This window comes from Oncorhynchus mykiss, chromosome 3, assembly GCF_013265735.2.
Source record: "Oncorhynchus mykiss isolate Arlee chromosome 3, USDA_OmykA_1.1, whole genome shotgun sequence".
Lineage (NCBI taxonomy): Eukaryota > Metazoa > Chordata > Actinopteri > Salmoniformes > Salmonidae > Oncorhynchus > Oncorhynchus mykiss.
In genome coordinates this window covers 7025989-7045546 of record NC_048567.1, presented here as the reverse complement: position 1 = coordinate 7045546, position 19558 = coordinate 7025989, and the positions used below count along the sequence as shown (strand labels likewise).

The window sequence follows — 19558 nt, the reverse complement described above, 5'->3', positions numbered from 1 at the left end:
CAATTTTGTTTCTGGTGTCCTTTGACAGCTCTTTGGTCTTGGCCATAGTGGAGTTAGGAGTGTGACTGTTTGAGGTTGTGGACAGGTGTCTTTTATACAGGTAACGAGTGGAGGACAGAGGAGCCTCTTAAATAAGAAGTTACAGGTCTGTGAGAGCCAGAAATCCTGCTTGTTTGTTGGTGACCAAATACTTATTTTCCACCATAATTTGCAAATAAATTCATTGAAAATCCTACAATGTGATTTTCTGGATTTCTTTACCTAATTTTGTCTGTCGAAGTGTACCTATGATGAAAATTACAGGCCTCTCTCATCTTTTTAAGTGGGAGAACTTGCACAATTGGTGGCTGACTAAATACTTTTTTGCCCCACTGTACATATGAGATGAGTCATGTAGGGTATGTAAACATTATATTATACCAGACCACGATACTGCCAGTCTGCAGCTGCACGTGTAAAGTGCTTCAAACTCTGACTAAAGACACAAGGTGGGAAGGAGAAAATCGCATCTCAGACAGTCATTGCTGCATCTGAAAATCTGCTCTGAAAACAGCCCATACAAGCCAGGACAACTAAGAAGGACATTTTGACCTCTGTTGGACAACCAGAGTCTTACACCAATCAACATCTTCCCTGTAGAAGGATTGATTGGTTTCAACAGAGATAGACGACGAACAAAGGCATCCACATAAATACATTCATTACTTATTTTCCCAAAACGGGCAGTTTTAGACGGAACAAAAGTCTTCCCATACACACAACGAAGCTCAGCTGAGTGTCAGCCACTGCCACTCTCACACACAGTTAAGAAGTGGTGTCCTGTACCCACATCCAGTTAGGATACTTTCAGCTACGAGGTACTGAAGGTAAAGTCATACAAGAAAAACAGACATCCGCACACTGCTGATACACAGATGTCGATAGAACACACTCAGCTCATTGGGTAGTCTATGAATCAAACACACACACCGTTGAGGACGGCTCAAAGCAGGAATGTCTGTGTGTGTTTTATCATAGATGTGTCGTTAAAACATGTCAATTCTACCAGTGTGCAGCTGCATGCACTGAGCTCTCCCCTGCTATGTTTCTTCGAGCTCTTTCCCTTCCTGGCATGCAATTAAACATCCTATTTTGTACATTGGGAAAACAGACAATACAGGAACACCAGTCATTTTTTAAATCATATCAGCAGTTTATTGGAAGCCTTTTCAATGGGAATCACCATGGTAACACTTAGGAGACAAACTAACAGAGAGCATGTTAAAGCAACAAATCTGACACGTTTACAATAACAGTCATGCCCAAAGTTAGTCATTCAAATGCCTACCTACATACTGTAGTCCTATAACATATTACCCATATTACCCAGCATCCAACTTTATGTTCTAGATTATTCATATTTACATTTCTGCCTGTCTATGATTTCTGACTCTGTTTTAATGTAACACACAGCCTCTTTTAAAGCTCGATAGAGACAGATAGGATTGTTGGTCAAATTCGATCCACACACAGTTCTTTGAGAAGACTAGCTATATACTTGACTGTGTGTTTGGCTCCTGAAGCATGGGGCCCATGGGCTATAGCTCAGGTACTCAGTCCGATGGGTTAGCCAACTCTGTAAAGTCACACATTTAAAAACAACTCAGAAAACACCCATTAGATTTCATAGTGATCATCTAAATATGGTCATTTATACCAGCTAGCAACTGGTCTGGATACAGTCACAACAGCCGCCCTGAGTCAAAATAACATCATCTCAAGGACGAAATAACACTCTCAAAAAGGAAAAACAAAACAACAATCTATAAAACATTTTTTTGCATGAAAATCGCTTCAATGTCCAATCACTAATAGGCTACTGAAATTACCTTCAAATCAAATCATTGCTCTCTGAAATGACAAAAATATATTTATTCAACAAGTGAAGCATTCAAAGTCATTTCCTCTCATGTTATCAATGCATTCTCATGTGTCTGTGTCTCTAAGTTTGTGTGTCTGTGTCTCTGTGTATGTGTCTCTGAGTGTCTGTGTGTCTCTAAGTCTCTGTGTGTCTCTAAGTGTCTGTGTGTGTCTGTGTCTCTGTGTAAGTGTTTGTGTCTCTGAGTGTCTGTGTCTCTGAGTGTTTGTGTGTCTGTGTGTGTTTGTGTGTCTCTAAGTGTCTGTGTCTCTGAGTGTTTGTGTGTCTGTGTGTGTTTGTGTGTGTTTGTGTGTGTCTGTCTACTTCTGTATGCATGTTTCTTTGTCTAATTATCTGTCAACATGTACGGTGCAGTTCAGAGGGAGTTCACAGGGAGTCCACAGAAGGCAGGTCAGAGGTGAACAGCTCCTTGTATAGAGGAGGGAAGACAGAGTGGACGGTGAGCGGGTAGCGCTGGCTGAACCAGTGCAGCTTCTCCACGTGAAGACTGCACAGAGACCGCAACACTGACACCTTCTGGTAGAGCTGGGGACATCACACACACACAGCTAGTCAATGACAGTTCTACACACTGTCCAGTGATGGAAAAAGTACTCAAATGTCATACTTCAGTAAAAGTAAAGATACCTTAACAGAAAATGACTCACGTAAAAGTGAAAGTCACCCAGTAAAATACTACTTGAGTAAAAGTCCAAAAGTATTTGATTAAAAATATACCCAAGTATCAAAAGTAAATGGAATTGCTCAAATGTTCTTAAGTATCAAAAGTAAAAGAAGAAACCATTTCAATGTCCTTATATTAAGCAAATCAGATGGCAACATAAAAACATCATTTACAGCTAGCCAGGGGCACACTCCAACACTCAGACATCATTTACAGCTAGCCAGGGGCACACTCCAACACTCAGACATCATTTACAGCTAGCCAGGGGCACACTCCAACACTCAGACATCATTTACAGCTAGCCAGGGGCACACTCCAACACTCAGACATCATTTACAGCTAGCCAGGGGCACACTCCAACACTCAGACATCATTTACAGCTAGCCAGGGGCACACTCCAACACTCAGACATCATTTACAGCTAGCCAGGGGCACACTCCAACACTCAGACATCATTTACAGCTAGCCAGGGGCACACTCCAACACTCAGACATCATTTACAGCTAGCCAGGGGCACACTCCAACACTCAGACATCATTTACAGCTAGCCAGGGGCACACTCCAACACTCAGACATAATTTACAGCTAGCCAGGGGCACACTCCAACACTCAGACATGATTTACAGCTAGCCAGGGGCACACTCCAACACTCAGACATAATTTACAGATAACCAGGGGCACACTCCAACACTCAGACATGATTTACAGCTAGCCAGGGGCACACTCCAACACTCAGACATCATTTACAGCTAGCCAGGGGCACACTCCAACACTCAGACATCATTTACAGCTAGCCAGGGGCACACTCCAACACTCAGACATCATTTACAGCTAGCCAGGGGCACACTCCAACACTCAGACATCATTTACAGCTAGCCAGGGGCACACTCCAACACTCAGACATCATTTACAGCTAGCCAGGGGCACACTCCAACACTCAGACATCATTTACAGCTAGCCAGGGGCACACTCCAACACTCAGACATAATTTACAGCTAGCCAGGGGCACACTCCAACACTCAGACATGATTTACAGCTAGCCAGGGGCACACTCCAACACTCAGACATAATTTACAGATAACCAGGGGCACACTCCAACACTCAGACATGATTTACAGCTAGCCAGGGGCACACTCCAACACTCAGACATCATTTACAGCTAGCCAGGGGCACACTCCAACACTCAGACATCATTTACAGCTAGCCAGGGGCACACTCCAACACTCAGACATCATTTACAGCTAGCCAGGGGCACACTCCAACACTCAGACATCATTTACAGCTAGCCAGGGGCACACTCCAACACTCAGACATCATTTACAGCTAGCCAGGGGCACACTCCAACACTCAGACATAATTTACAGATAACCAGGGGCACACTCCAACACTCAGACATCATTTACAAATGCAGCATTTGTGTTTAGGGAGCCCGCCAGATCAGTGGCAGTATGGATGACCAGGGATGTTCTCTTCATAAGTGTGTGAATTGGAACATTTTCCTGTCAAAATGTAACGAGTACTTTTGGGTATCAGGGAAAATGAATGGAGTAAAAAGTACATTATTTTCTTTAGGAATGTAGTGAAGTAAAAGTAAAAGTTGACAAAAATATAAATAGTAAAGTAAAGTACAGACACCCCCAAAAACTACTTAAGTTGTACTTTAAAGTATTTTTACTTAAGTACTTTACACCACTGGTAACGCTCTCCACTCACTACTACGTCAAACTTGAATTAATGAGTGTGTGTGCACGTGTTTATGTGCAAGTGCTTGTGTGTGTGCGTGTATGTGCAAGTGCCTGTGTGTGTGCGTGTATGTGCAAGTGCCTGTGTATGTTACCTTGTGCTGAAGGCTCTCCTGGTTGTCTCTGCGTAGCATGTGGCTGAGGCATACCTCCAAGTCTCTTCTCATTCTATGTACTCTGCCTCTATCCTCAAGACAGGGGCGATCTACACACACACACACAAAAATACACACAAAAAAAGATTAAAAGAGATAAAATAGATAATTTTACACCATTAATCAGCTTATTATGTTCTATGATTTTACAGATCTACGACTCCATGGATCTATGACTTTATGGATCTATGACTTTACAGATCTATGACTCCATGGATCTATGACTCCATGGATCTATGACTATGACTTTATGGATCTATGACTATGACTTTATGGATCTATGACTTTATGGATATATGGCTTTATGGATCTATGACTTTATGGATATATGACTTTGCGGATCTGTGACTTTACGGATCTGTGACTTTGCTGATCTATAACTTTATTGTACTAAGATTATCTGCAGTATCATTTTACAGAATGTGTGTACATTTGTGTGTCTTACCTGGGTTAATGAGCACCAGTGAGCTGAAGAGAGCCATCTGCTGCTCAGTCAGTCTCAGGGCACACATTCTGTGAGCGAAGTCAAACACCGCCACCATCAGATCACCACAGCCTGGAACAACACAGTTAGCAGAGTTAGCATCACTAAGACTAGGAACCAATTGGCAAAGTTAATATGAGATTGTGTCCTCCGTAATTATTGGGACAGTGAAGGATTTAAAAAAATATATTTTGGCTCTATACTCCAAAAGTTTGTATTTGAAGTTAAAGTTCAGAAGGTCAGACACACAAATATCATACAGCCTCCACATTAACGTAGAAGTGTTAGCAAACATATTCTATTCTTTACAATAAAAGTGACTCCAAAATGACACAATGCATCATTTGCCATTCATTTCTATTGGGCACAAAATAATCTGAAACACAACCAAAACAAACAGCAAATGCATCCAATAAATGTTTTGAGTCACAAGCTTGATGTAATCATTGCGTGCTATGAATATGGGACCAAATACTTAACTTTTTACTATTTCAATACATATATAAGTGAATTCGTCCCAATCATTTTGGTCCCCTAAAATGAGGGTGGTATGTACCCTCAAATTAAAGAGGACAGTCTGCACTTTAAACTCAGTCATTGTTTGATTTCTAAATCCAAACTTTTGGAGTATAGAGCCATAAGAATAAAAAAAACTTCACTGTCCCAATAATTATGGACTAACCCAGAGACTTGAAAAGTTCACTGTAGCATCCATTCAACAGCTAAGACTAGGAACCAATGGACTAACCCAGAGACTTGAAAAGTTCACTGTAGCATCCATTCAACAGCTAAGACTAGGAACCAATGGACTAACCCAGAGACTTGAAAAGTTCACTGTAGCATCCATTCAACAGCTAAGACTAGGAACCAATGGACTAACCCAGAGACTTGAAAAGTTCACTGTAGCATCCATTCAACAGCTAAGACTAGGAACCAATGGACTAACCCAGAGACTTGAAAAGTTCACTGTAGCATCCATTCAACAGCTAAGACTAGGAACCAATGGACTAACCCAGAGACTTGAAAAGTTCACTGTAGCATCCATTCAACAGCTAAGACTAGGAACCAATGGACTAACCCAGAGACTTGAAAAGTTCACTGTAGCATCCATTCAACAGCTAAGACTAGGAACCAATGGACTAACCCAGAGACTTGAAAAGTTCACTGTAGCATCCATCCAACAGCTAAGACTAGGAACCAATGGACTAACCCAGAGACTTGAAAAGTTCACTGTAGCATCCATTCAACAGCTAAGACTAGGAACCAATGGACTAACCCAGAGACTTGAAAAGTTCACTGTAGCATCCATTCAACAGCTAAGACTAGGAACCAATGGACTAACCCAGAGACTTGAAAAGTTCACTGTAGCATCCATCCAACAGCTAAGACTAGGAACCAATGGACTAACCCAGAGACTTGAAAAGTTTACTGTAGCATCCATTCAACAGCTAAGACTAGGAACCAATGGACTGATGTGGTCATCCTGTCTGGGTTGGCCCCCCCCCCCCCCCCCCCCCCCCCTTGGGTTGTGCCGTGGCGGAGGTCTTTGTGGGCTATACTCAGCCTTGTCTCAGGATGGTAAGTTGGTGGTTGAAGATATCCCTCTAGTGGTGTGGGGGCTGTGCTTTGGCAAAGTGGGTGGGGTTATATCCTCCCTGTTTGGCCCTGTCCGGGGGTGTCCTCGGATGGGGCCACAGTGTCTCCTGACCCCTCCTGTCTCAGCCTCCAGTATTTATGCTGCAGTATTAGTTTATGTGTCGGGGGCTAGGGTCAGTTTGTTATATCTGGAGTACTTCTCCTGTCCTATTCGGTGTCCTGTGTGAATCTAGGTGTGCGTTCTCTAATTCTCTCCTTCTCTCTTTCTCTCTCTCGGAGGACCTGAGCCCTAGGACCATGCCCCAGGAATACCTGACATGATGACTCCTTGCTGTCCCCAGTCCACCTGACTGTGCTGCTGCTCCAGTTTCAACTGTTCTGCCTTATTATTATTTGACCATGCTGGTCATCTATGAACATTTGAACATCTTGGTCATGTTCTGTTATAATCTCCACCCGGCACAGCCAGAAGAGGACTGGCCACCCCACATAGCCTGGTTCCTCTCTAGGTTTCTTCCTAGGTTTTGGCCTTTCTAGGGAGTTTTTCCTAGCCACCGTGCTTCTACACCTGCATTGCTTGCTGTTTGGGGTTTTAGGCTGGGTTTCTGTACAGCACTTTGAGATATCAGCTGATGTACGAAGGGCTATATAAATAAATGTGATTTGATTTGATTTAACCCAGAGACTCGAAAAGTTCACTGTAGCATCCATTCAACAGCTAAGACTAGGAACCAATGGACTAACCCAGAGACTTGAAAAGTTCACTGTAGCATCCATTCAACAGCTAAGACTAGGAACCAATGGACTAACCCAGAGACTTGAAAAGTTCAGTGCTGCCAAACTTCCCATCGAAGAAGACGGTGCTGTTCTCTGTGTTAAAACACCTGCTCATTCTAACCAGAACCACCTCCATCGATCCTGAGAGAGAGAGAGAGAGAGAGAGGGAGAGAGAGAGAGAGAGAGAGAGAGAGAGGGTCAAGAATGTTTAATAATGGCAATGTGCACTTCTTACAGGAAGACTTTTCTTGAGAGAGGACAGTGTAGTAAGTAGTGATTGACAGGTGGATTCGGCTCACCAGTCTTGAGCAGGGTGATCTGGTCGTTCTGTCCAAGCCCACGGAACCCTGGGATGCTTTTGGCAAACTCCACCACGTACTGTACCGCTTCAGTCAGCTTCATGGCACAGTGCTGCCACATCTCATCTACTGACTGGAGGGAGGGAGGGAGGGAGGGAGGGAGGGAGGGAGGGAGGGAGGGAGGGAGGGAGGGAGAAAAAGAGAAATGTGAGGGGAGAGGGAATACCAAAAAGAGGTGAGAAGGAGAAGAGTGGTGCGGCAGGTAGCCTAGTGGTTAGAGCATTGTACTAGTAACTGAAAGGTTGCAAGATCAAGTCCACGAGCTGACTAGGCAAACATCTGTAGTTCTGCCACTGAACAAGGCAGTTACCCACTGTTCCTAGGCCGTCATTGAAAATAAGAATTTGTTCTTAACTGACTAGTTAAATAAAGGTCAAATAAATAATAAAATGAAAAACTTGATTTCAGGGGTCAGACTTCTTTTAACTTATTAATGAAACTGACTGATGATTTATAAGAGACCAGTGATGTGTTGGTACAGTACCTTGCTCTGGTAGGCATGGATCTCCTCTCTACTGAACAACTTCCATCTCAGAGCCTGTAGTTCCTCTAGTCTGAACTGACTGGTGTCCCTATGGGACTGCACGACACTGTCACACAGCTCCTCTATGCGTAGCAGGGAGGGGGAGGGGGAGTAAGGGCAGTAAGGGTCTTCTGGGTCATACGATCTAATTCCCATCCCTATCGTCTGGTCAGGAGACGGCTGACGGGAGTCGAACCCTGAAGAAGACGGAGTGAAAAGGAGGAAGGGGTAATAGATATTAAACAGTGCTGGGCTGATTATGTGTTTCGAGTGTGTGTACAGTATGTATCCACTGCCTTACCTCTTTCGTCTGAGTGCCCACTACCAGGAGACACACAGGAGCCCTGGTAGGCCAGACTTGGAGCCTGGGACTCGCCTGGGGAGCACACCAGGTAGGGGAGCACATCGGTCGGGCAGGGTGGCAGCTCTGGCTCTCCAGGGAAGGAGTAGGCCGGAGCCGGGGCCTGGAGCAGGTGGGGTGTCCGGAAACGGTATGCCTTGCTGGGGTAGGGCAGGGCGGGCTGGGCCTCTGCCTGGAGATGCTGCTGCTGCAGCTGACGGTGTCTCTCCACCTCGGCATGCAGAGACTCCCGCTGACGTTTCGACATCCGACCAAACTTCACCGCTGGGGAAACAAAAACAGTTTGTGGTGGAGTTGAGTTGAATTACCCTCATATAAGGTTAAATAAATAAATAAAAAATAAGTAAATTGACATGAAAAGTGTGTATTTATTCAACCTTTATTTTACCAGGAGACATCTTTTTTGTATGTGTGCATGGGTGTCTCACCATCCCGGCTCATGCCCTGGGTCACACACTTCTGCAGTCGGCAGCTCTGGCAGCGGTTGCGGCTGGCTCTGTCTATAGGACAGTTACTCTGTCTGGAACAGGAGTAGGACACGGACGGCAGCTGGCTACGCCGGAAAAAACCCTGAGGGGGAGAGAGGACCATTGACATAACCAATGAAATCCCTGGAAATAAGTCATCTGACCACACGGTTAGTTATGTCTGCTTGGTCAGAGAGAAATCAGGTAGTGCTGCAGTCTCACCTTGCAGCCCTCGCAGGTGATGACTCCATAGTGAACTCCTGATGATTTATCACCACAGATCTTACAGGGAATCACCTCAATCTGAGCTACACACACAATAAAACACACATTACAGTTCACACACATTACAGTTAACAGTAACATAATACAGTTAACACACACATTACAGTTAACACACACACATTACAGTTAACACACACACATTACAGTTCACAGTAACATAATACAGTTAACACACACACATTACAGTTCACAGTAACACAAACACCTGTGGACTACGTTGGCCAGAAGAGCCAATGTAGCCAATGTCCAAACCCAGATCTTTCAGAACTACAGTGTGAGCCCATTCAGAACTGTCTATCAAGGAGACTTAGGGAGACTTAGGGAGACTTAGGGGGACTTAGGGGGACTTAGGGGGACTTAGGGAGACTTAGGGGGACTTAAAGGGAGACTTAGGGGGACTTAGGGAGACTTAGGGGGACTTAGGGAGACTTAGTGAGACTTAGGGAGACTTAGGGGGACTTAGGGGGACTTAGGGGGACTTAGGGAGACTTAGGGAGACTTAGGGAGACTTGGGGAGACTTAGGGAGACTTAGGGAGACTTGGGGAGACTTAGGGGGACTTGGGGAGACTTGGGGGGACTTAGGGGGACTTAGGGGAGACTTAGGGGGACTTAGGGAGACTTAGGGGGACTTAGGGAGACTTAGGGAGACTTGGGGAGACTTGGGGGGACTTAGGGGGACTTAGGGAGACTTGGGGGGACTTGGGGGGACTTATGGGAGACTTAGGGAGACTTAGGGAGACTTAGGGGAGACTTAGGGAGACTTAGGGGAGACTTAGGGGAGACTTAGGGAGACTTAGAGAGACTTAGGGAGACGTAGGGAGACTTAGGGAGACTTAGGGAGACTTCGGGAGACTTAGGGGAGACTTAGGGGGACTTAGGGAGACTTAGGGGGACTTAGGGGGACTTAGGGAGACTTAGGGAGACTTAGGGAGACTTAGGGAGACTTAGGGAGACTTAGGGAGACTTAGGGGGACTTAGGGAGACTTAGGGGGACTTAGGGAGACTTAGGGAGACTTGGGGAGACTTGGGGAGACTTGGGGGGACTTAGGGGGACTTAGGGAGACTTGGGGGGACTTAGGGAGACTCTGGGGGACTTAGGGGAGACTTAGGAAGACTTAGGGGGACTTAGGGAGACTTAGGGGGACTTAGGGGGACTTAGGGAGACTTAGGGGGACTTAGGGAGACTTAGGGAGACTTAGGGGGACTTAGGGGGACTTGGGGGGACTTGGGGGGACTTATGGGAGACTTAGGGAGACTTAGGGAGACTTAGGGAGAGAAGAGAAAGTGAAATATAGATGATGGTAAAGAGAATTGAGGGCAGGAAGGGGAAAGAGAAACCTAGACTGCAGAGAGGTAACATTAACACAAAATCAGACTGAGAAAGTTGGTTGACCACACAAATATGGAGTGGAAAAGGGGTTTTTGGTCTGTGTACGTGACACCTGATTACGTGACACCTGTGTTGTGTGTGTTCAGCAGGTATGTCAGTATATCTATCCCACTGAGGTTTGACCATTCCCCTAACAAATCAACAACACTTCACATGAACACACACAAACACACACAAACACACACACGCAGCTTTGCAACAATAATACAGGGTTTAAAAAGAGACTATTTGCTTGGTTGTCATCAAACTTTGCAATCAGAGTGAAAGAATGAACACTCTGTTTTCCTCTCATTAGCATTTCTTACATTGTTAAAAATGAACCGAATGACATCAAATACACAGCGACAGACAGAAGAGACAACAGTAGAGGGGGAATATTTGCGAATGGAGAGAGGAGGAGGAGGTGAAGGTGTCAACCTCAGTCTTTTCAAGTGGTTAACTGGCTTCTCTTTTGCTCTGACTATCCTTCTTTCATCTCACCTCTCGCTCTCTCCATCCCTCTCTCTCTATCTGTCTCATAAAGGATAGTGCTGCCAGTAATAGAGTCTTTCATCTTGGTTGACACTGCCAGGAATGTCCATCCCCCCCACCCTCTTCCTCCCCCCTCCTCATCATTCAACAAATCATACATTATTACATTCAGAACATATGAAAATAAATACGCTATTCTGTCGTGATTTTAGAGTTCGGGAAGTGTGTCTTTCTTTTTGTTGGTGTGTGTAAGTTAGTTTGTCAAGTGGTGAGACAATCCCTTGTGTTTACAGTACAGCAATTAATTGTGTGAAATGTGTGTGTGTGTGTGTGTGTGTGTCAGTGTGTCAAGTGTGTGTTTTTGTGCACTCTTTTCAGGTGCCACAGGAATCTCCCAGAGGCCGTAAGAGGTCAGTGAGCGGTGAAACTGAGAAACCCCCTGCACATCTGATATAATACACACTAAACTGCACATCTGATATAATACACACTAAACTGCACATCTGATATAATACACACTAAACTGCACATCTGATATAATACACACTAAACTGCACATCTGATATGATACACACTAAACTGCACATCTGATATAATACACACTAAACTGCACATCTGATATAATACACACTAAACTGCACATCTGATATAATACACACTAAACTGCACATCTGATATGATACACACTAAACTGCACATCTGATATAATACACACTAAACTGCACATCTGATATAATACACACTAAACTGCACATCTGATATAATACACACTAAACTGCACATCTGATATAATACACACTAAACTGCACATCTGATATAATACACACTAAACTGCACATCTGATAGAATACACACTAAACTGCACATCTGATATAATACACACTATACTGCACATCTGATAAAATACACACTAAACTGCACATCTGATATAATACACACTAAACTGCACATCTGATATAATACACACTAAACTGCACATCTGATATAATACACACTAAACTGCACATCTGATATAATACACACTATACTGCACATCTGATAGAATACACACTATACTGCACATCTGATATAATACACACTATACTGCACATCTGATAGAATACACACTATACTGCACATCTGATATAATACACACTAAACTGCACATCTGATATAATACACACTAAACTGCACATCTGATAGAATACACACTATATTGCACATCTGATATAATACACACTAAACTGCACATCTGATAGAATATACCCTATACTGCACATCTGATAAAAAACACACTATACTGCACATCTGATATAATACACACTATACTGCACATCTGATAGAAAACACACTATACTGCACATCTGATAGAAAACACACTATCCTGCACATCTGAAAAGAGTAACAAACTATAACCCTAAAGACTGCATGCATGGTATTGTCTATATGCAGTAAAACAACTGAACAACACTTCATGAAGACTGGCTAATTGTGTGAGAATGTTAATGGGAAAGTGGATAGACAGAATGGATGGTTGGGTAGATAAAACAAGTAGAGTGACTGCCTGCAAAACTGTATAGAGAGAGAGAGCTAAAGAGAGAGAGAGCAAGAGAGAGAGAGCAAGAGATAGAGAGAGAGCTAAAGAGAGAGAGCAAGAGAGAGAGAGAGCTAAAGAGAGAGAGAGCAAGAGAGAGAGAGAGAGAGCTAAAGAGAGAGAGAGCTAAAGAGAGAGAGAGCTAAAGAGAGAGAGCTAAAGAGAGAGAGAGCAAGAGAGAGAGAGAGCAAGAGAGAGAGAGAGCTAAAGAGAGAGAGAGCAAGAGAGAGAGAGAGCTAAAGAGAGAGAGCTAAAGAGAGAGAGAGAGTGTCAGTGGTCTCTGTTTTTTTCTCTCTCAGTTCTGATTCTCAACCTCAAACAACAGGAAACCAACCTGACCCACAACCTTTCACTGTTGACGCACATACACACATATATGTTTCTATCTTTTCCATTCATTTAGGATTGAGGACCAGTATGTACTGCAGGGCTGTATGAGGATCAGCAATACCATAGACAACATATGGTGTGGGATGTGGACTCATCTCCACATTAGATCATTGATGATTGAAAACACTTAGGAATAATTTGCAACTGCCACAGCAAACTGTGTTTCCATCTCGGTCCCTATCTCTCAAACTCATCCTCTATCTCTCTATTATCTTTCTTCATCTTATTCTGAAGCCACATTGCTGATATTGGTCGATTTCCTCTATGTGTACTTTATTCTCATATCTCTCCCCCTACAGATCACAGGCCTCTAGATAAATCTCTCTCTCAAATATATCTATAGATCTCCATCACCTAGACCAGTCAGTGATCTTCTGTGATGTGCACAGCAGCCCTATCTTTAACTGTTACAGGCATCTCTACCCCAGGCAGCCCTACCCATCTAGTTAAGATCAACAGCTAACCTGGCTAACAGCTCACCTGGCTAACAGCTAACCTGGCTAACTGCTAACCTGGCTAACAGCTAACCTGGCTCCAACTTCATCAGAGCCGTCATTTACCCAGCCTCCTTCACATCTGTTGATAGCACCAGTGGTGGTATTGCTGGAGCGGATGAGGAGCGATGGCAGCTAGCTAATATAACATGACCTCTTACACTTCTGTCTCCTCTGACTAGTCACCATGGTAGTGTCTGCTACGGCACTATGGGCCTGGGACATCCTACACACTAACAAACAGCAGCTCGTCTAGGGATGCCATGTTACTGTTCTCAACCTTTACTTGACTTTTCAATCTCCCCTCAGTGTAGTAAATTATGATATGGTCTCGACTGTTACTTACATGAGTTCTCAGTCCCCCCTCATCCCATCCCTGATCTCTTTATCCGAACCAGCTATAGGCCAGATACAGAAAAGAGAGGGAATTACTGATCTGAATTAAGAAAGAAAAGCGGGCGAGAGAGAGATAATAGAAGATGAGAGTAACAGTGAGCGAGAGAGAAGTGACTCGTAAGGAGAGAGGCAGAGTGGGGATAGCGAGGGAGAGCAAGAAATACTGTAGAGAGAGTGAGAGAGATAAATGTTATGCAACACTAGTCCAGAGATAAATAATTTATAGATCGGCAGGTAAAGGTGCTCTCGAACGGCTAGATGTTCTTTACCATTCGGCCATCAGATTTGCCACCAATACTCCTTAAAGGACACATCACTGTACTCTATGTGTGATGTATTGTTGTCTCCACCTTCTTGCCCTTTGTGCTGTTGTCTGTGCCCAATAATGTTTGTACCATGTTTTGTGCTGCTACCATGTTATGTTGCTACCATGTTGTTGTCATGTGTTGCTGCCTTGGGTCTCTCTTCATGTAGTGTTGTGTTGTCTCTCTTGTCGTAACGTGTTTTGTCCTATATTTATATTTTATTTATTTATTATTTTCAATCCCAGCCCCCATCCCCGTAGGAGGCCTTTTGTCGTTTGGTAGGCCATCATTGTAAATAAGAATTTGTTCTTAACCGACTTGCCTCGTTAAATAAAGGTTCATTCATAACCCTTGACTTATTCCACATTTGGTTGTGTTACAACCTAAATTCAAAATGGATTAAATATAATTTATTTTCACACATCGACACACAATACCCCATGTTGACAACATGTTTTCAGAAATTCTTGCAATTTTGAGGGAAATGCAATAGAGAAATATCTAATTTACATACAGTTGAAGTTGGAAGTTTACATTCACCTTAGACAAATACATTTAAACTCAGTTTTTCAAACTTCATGACATTTAATCCTAGTAAAAATTCCCTGTCTTAGGTCAGTTAGGATCACGACTTTATTTAAGAATGTGAAATATCAGAATAATAGTAGAGAATTATTTCTTTCAGCTTCTATTTCTTTCATCACATTCCCTGTGGGTCAGAAGTTTACATACACTCAATTAGTATTTGGTAGCATTGCCTTTAAATTGTTTAACTTGGGTCAAATGTTTCAGGTAGCCTTCCACAAACTTTCCACAATAAGTTGGGTGAATTCTGGCCCATTCCTCCTGACAGAGCTAGTGTAACTGAGTCAGGTTTGTAGGCCTCCTTGCTCGCACACACTTTTTCAGTTCTGCCCACAAATGTTCTATAGGATTGAGGTCAGGGCTTTGTGATGGCCACTCCAATACCTTGACTTTGTTGTCCTTAAAGCCATTTTGCCACAATTTTGGAAGTATTCTTGGGGTCATTGTCCATTTGGAAGACCCATTTGTGACCAAGCTTTAACTTGATGTCTTGAGATGTTGCTTCAATATATCCACATCATTTCCCTTGCTCATGATGCCATATATTTTGTGAAGTGCACCAGTCCCTCCTGCAGCAAAGCACCCCGACAACATGCTGCTGACACCCACGTGTTTCCCGGTTGCGATGGTGTTTTTCGGCTTGCAAGCCTCCCCCTTTTTCCTCCAAACATAATGATGGTCATTATAGCCAAACAGTTCTATTTTTGTTTCATCAGACCAGACGTCATTTCTCCAAAAAGTACCATCTTTGTCCCCATGTGCAGTTGTAAACCGTAGTCTGGCTTTTTTATGTCAGTTTTGCAGCAGTGGCTTCTTCCTTGCTGAGCGACCTTTCAGGTTATGTCGATATAGGACTGGTTTTACTGTGGATATAGATACTTTTGTACCTGATTCCTTCAGCATCATCACAAGTGCAAATCAATTCTGGGATTGATTTGCAATTTTTGCACCAAAGTTCGTTAATCTCTAGGAGACAGAACGCGTCTCCTTCCTGAGCGGTATGACGGCTGCGTGGTCCCATGGTGTTTATACTTGTGTACTATTGTTTATACAGATGAACGTGGTACCTTCACGCATTTGTAAATTGCTCCTAAGGATAAACCAGACTTGTGGAGGTCTACAATAATTTTATGAGGTCTTGGCTGATTTCTTTGGATTTTCCCATTATGTCAAGAGAGGCACTGAATTTGAAGGGAGGCCTTGAAACACATCCACAGGTACACCTCCAATTGACTCAAATTATGTCAATTAGCCAATCAGACGCTTCTAAAGCCATGACATCATTTTCTGGAATTTTCCAAGCTGTTTAAAAGGCACAGTCAATTTAGTGTATGTAAACTTCTGACCAACTGGAATTATGATACAGTGAATTATAAGTTAAATAATCTGTCTGTAAACAATTATTGGAAAAATGACTTGTGTCATGCACAAAGTAGATGTCCTCACGGACTTGCCAAAACTATAGTTTGTTAACAAGACATTTGTGGAGCGGTTGAAAAACTATTTTTAATGACTGCAACCTAAGTGTATGTAAACTTCCGACTTCAACTGTAAGTATTCACAACCATGAGTCAATACTTGGAAAACCTTCCTGGTCTTTGTGGAATCTGTATTTGAAATTCACTGCTCGGCTGAGGGACCTTACAGATATGTGTGGGGTACAGAGATGAGGTAGTCATTCAAAAACCATGTTAAACACTATTATTGTACACAGAGTGAGTCCATGCAACTTATTATGTGACTTGTTAAGCAAATATTTACTCATTAACTTATTTAGGCTTACCATAACAAAGGGGTTGTATACTTGACTTAAGACACTTCAGTTTTTCATTTGAATTAATTTGTAAAAATGTCAAAAAACACAATTACACTTGGACTTTATTGGGTATTGTATGTAGGACAGTGACAAAACATCTTACTTGAATCCATTTTGAATTTAGGCTGTAACACAACAACATGTGGTGTGAATACTTTCTGAAGGCCCTGTATTATACATAAAGAGAGTCAAATCAAATACAGTGAGGTTGTGATGGTTTCCACGACTACGTTCATTGAGCTAATGCAGAAGGGCAGTAGAAAGCCACTATCAGAGGCTATGCAGCCTAACAAAAAAGGGCCTTTTATATAAAATGTCCATTGGCCTTCACAAGGGGTTGAATATCTCTGAGCAGCGAGTGCCATTCAGCACCTTTCCCTTGTCTTTGTATAAAGTCCCCTGTCAGCATTCTGCATTTTGCTCTGTAAACGGACGAAAAACCTCAACTTTCCTCCACCGGAAACACCCCGCTAAATTACACCCTCCAACATACAGATGCATGACAAAGAGAACATACGCTTATCCTTAGAGAGTAAGAGATTTACTTGAGATAACATTGGAACATTGTGTGAATACTTTGAAATAAAATCTCAAATCTAATCGATGGCACACTGACATGTTTCAACCAAAAATAACTCATGTTGCATCAGGTTTTTCTGTCAAAAAATGTTGGTCTAGATAACGATTACTTGATAAGATTTTTATTCATATAAATATGAATAGATTTCTTATTTTTTGACAAGCAGTATTTGGACAAATTTGACTATAAAATGTTACAAAGGGAATAAGAAATGTTTATTAAATATGATCAAAGAATAAAATAGCTATAAATGTAAATATATTTTGAGTGATTATTGATCCTTAACGTTACTTACTTCTTGGTAGATATTGAACAATTTGCTATAAATGAATCGATTCCACATTTGACAAACCTTAATATGAAATATTATATAATATTACAAAATGTAGAAGCAAATATCATAATAAATACTTTCAAGTCAACATCTGAGACTAATAAATATATATACTGTAAATGTCAAATACGTATCCATCAGACTTTAGCCTTAATATAAAGCTCTTAACGCTTTACAATTAAAACATTGTGCTTTAACATATTTATAATACTAATATAACTTAATTAGTAAAGGAATCTCTGGAATTTAAGACACATTTAATTTCATGTATTCTTCAAGGTTTATTGTTCTGTTTGAGACCCATTTAATGTAAGGTATTTGTTATTGGTAGGTTATTGAGCGGTGATAGCTGATGGGGGGGACAGTATGCCTCAAAATGGAAGTTGTGCATCACCCAGATGGGTGCTATATTGAAAGTGGTTGTGGAAGCTATACAATTGAAAGCGCTTTGAGAGATCGTGTAAAACAACATTTTTATGCAAGATAATCCTAGATAAATAACACTGTTTTTTTACAGTATTGGCATGATAATTCTCTACATGACAAGCTTGAAGACTATATCTTAAATTAAATGATAACCATCACACTGAATTTGTTTTGAGTGGAGCATCTGAATAGTTATTTTGGAAAGTGTCATTTCTGAGTAATACCATGCTGTCTAATAAGTAAAATAACTGAAATCTTCACAATCAATAACAAAGGCAGCTTCCGTATTTCAACATAATCATTTCAGAAAGGCTGTTTTGAACCCCAGAGTCCAAGGGGAACAATAATGAGTTGTGAGGTAAACCAAGTAATGTTGATGGGTGTGTGACCGTGTGACTGTGTGACTGCTCTCTTTCATTTGTCATGTTTGGGGGTGAATGTGTTACTTCAGATTTTGGTATCAACTCTTTGAAGTAAAGTGAGGTTCTTTGGAAGTGTGTATGTGTGTGCAGCTGTCTGAACGCCCAAAAGCGTAAGGAAAGTCTTTTGAAGTAAGAGAACATCAATCTGAACAGGAATCCCCCAGAAGCATCAGCAGACTCTGTTTGTGAATGGAGAACGCCGCCTGAACCAAGCCTATATGGCTATGGTGGTGGGCCACTCTCAGAGAAAAATTAAAGATTCGAAATGCAGAAATGTTCACTGTTGTATTTAAGTAATGTCATCATTGTAAAACAGTCTACAGTTGTCAATGGTCAAAGTCAACAGTCTACAAAGGTGAAACCTCTCCTTCCTTGACATTAAAATTAGAACCCAGTGTGTGTAATATTAGAAATGACATCTGCATCATGTTATATTCAGTGACAAACACACAGGAGATATATACTGAGTGTACAAACATTCAGAACACCTTCCTAATATTGAGTTGCACCCCCTTTGCCCTCAGAACAGCCTCAATTCGTCGGGGCATGGACTCTACAAGGTGTCGAATGCATTCCACAGGGATGCTGGCCCATATTGACTCCAATGCTACCCAAAGTTGTGCCAAGTTGTCTGGATGTCCTTTGGGTGGTGGATCATTCTTGATACACACGGGAAACTGTGATGCAGTTCTTGACACAAACCGGTGCGCCAGGCACCTACTACCATACTCCGTTCAAAGGCAATTCAATATTTTAACTTGCCCATTCGCCCTCTGAATGACACACATACACAATCCATGTCTCAGGGCTTAAAAATCCTTCTTTAAAATGTCTCCTCCCATCAATCTACACTGATAGAAGTGGATTTGACAAGTGACATAAGGGTTGGTAGCTTTCACCTGGTAATGTTTTGTACACTCAGTGTATATCACACTACCACACACACACACTATGGCGCCAACCACAGAGGGGCAGCTGTGCTACGGTGTGTGTGTGTGTGTGTGTGTGTGTGTGTGTGTGTGTGTGTGTGTGTGTGTGTGTGTG

At 42.4% G+C, this 19558-nt stretch overlaps 1 protein-coding gene across 3 annotated transcripts in view; it reads right to left on the bottom strand.

Moving 5' to 3' along the window:
* Positions 1 to 330: 330 nt before the first annotated feature.
* The window catches only part of LOC110520784 (nuclear receptor ROR-gamma), a 28526-nt gene continuing 9298 nt past the window's right edge, over positions 331 to 19558 (bottom strand). For all 3 annotated transcript variants that reach the window (XM_036967264.1, XM_036967256.1, XM_036967271.1), the window contains 9 exons: positions 9269 to 9354; positions 9008 to 9149; positions 8520 to 8843; positions 8180 to 8415; positions 7636 to 7768; positions 7370 to 7477; positions 4925 to 5035; positions 4420 to 4529; positions 331 to 2443 (listed from right to left, as the gene is read on the bottom strand). In XM_036967264.1, the coding sequence (XP_036823159.1) occupies positions 2285 to 2443; positions 4420 to 4529; positions 4925 to 5035; positions 7370 to 7477; positions 7636 to 7768; positions 8180 to 8415; positions 8520 to 8843; positions 9008 to 9149; positions 9269 to 9354 (1409 nt within the window). In that variant the 3' untranslated portion in view covers positions 331 to 2284. The remainder of the gene's footprint in view (positions 2444 to 4419; positions 4530 to 4924; positions 5036 to 7369; positions 7478 to 7635; positions 7769 to 8179; positions 8416 to 8519; positions 8844 to 9007; positions 9150 to 9268; positions 9355 to 19558) is intronic.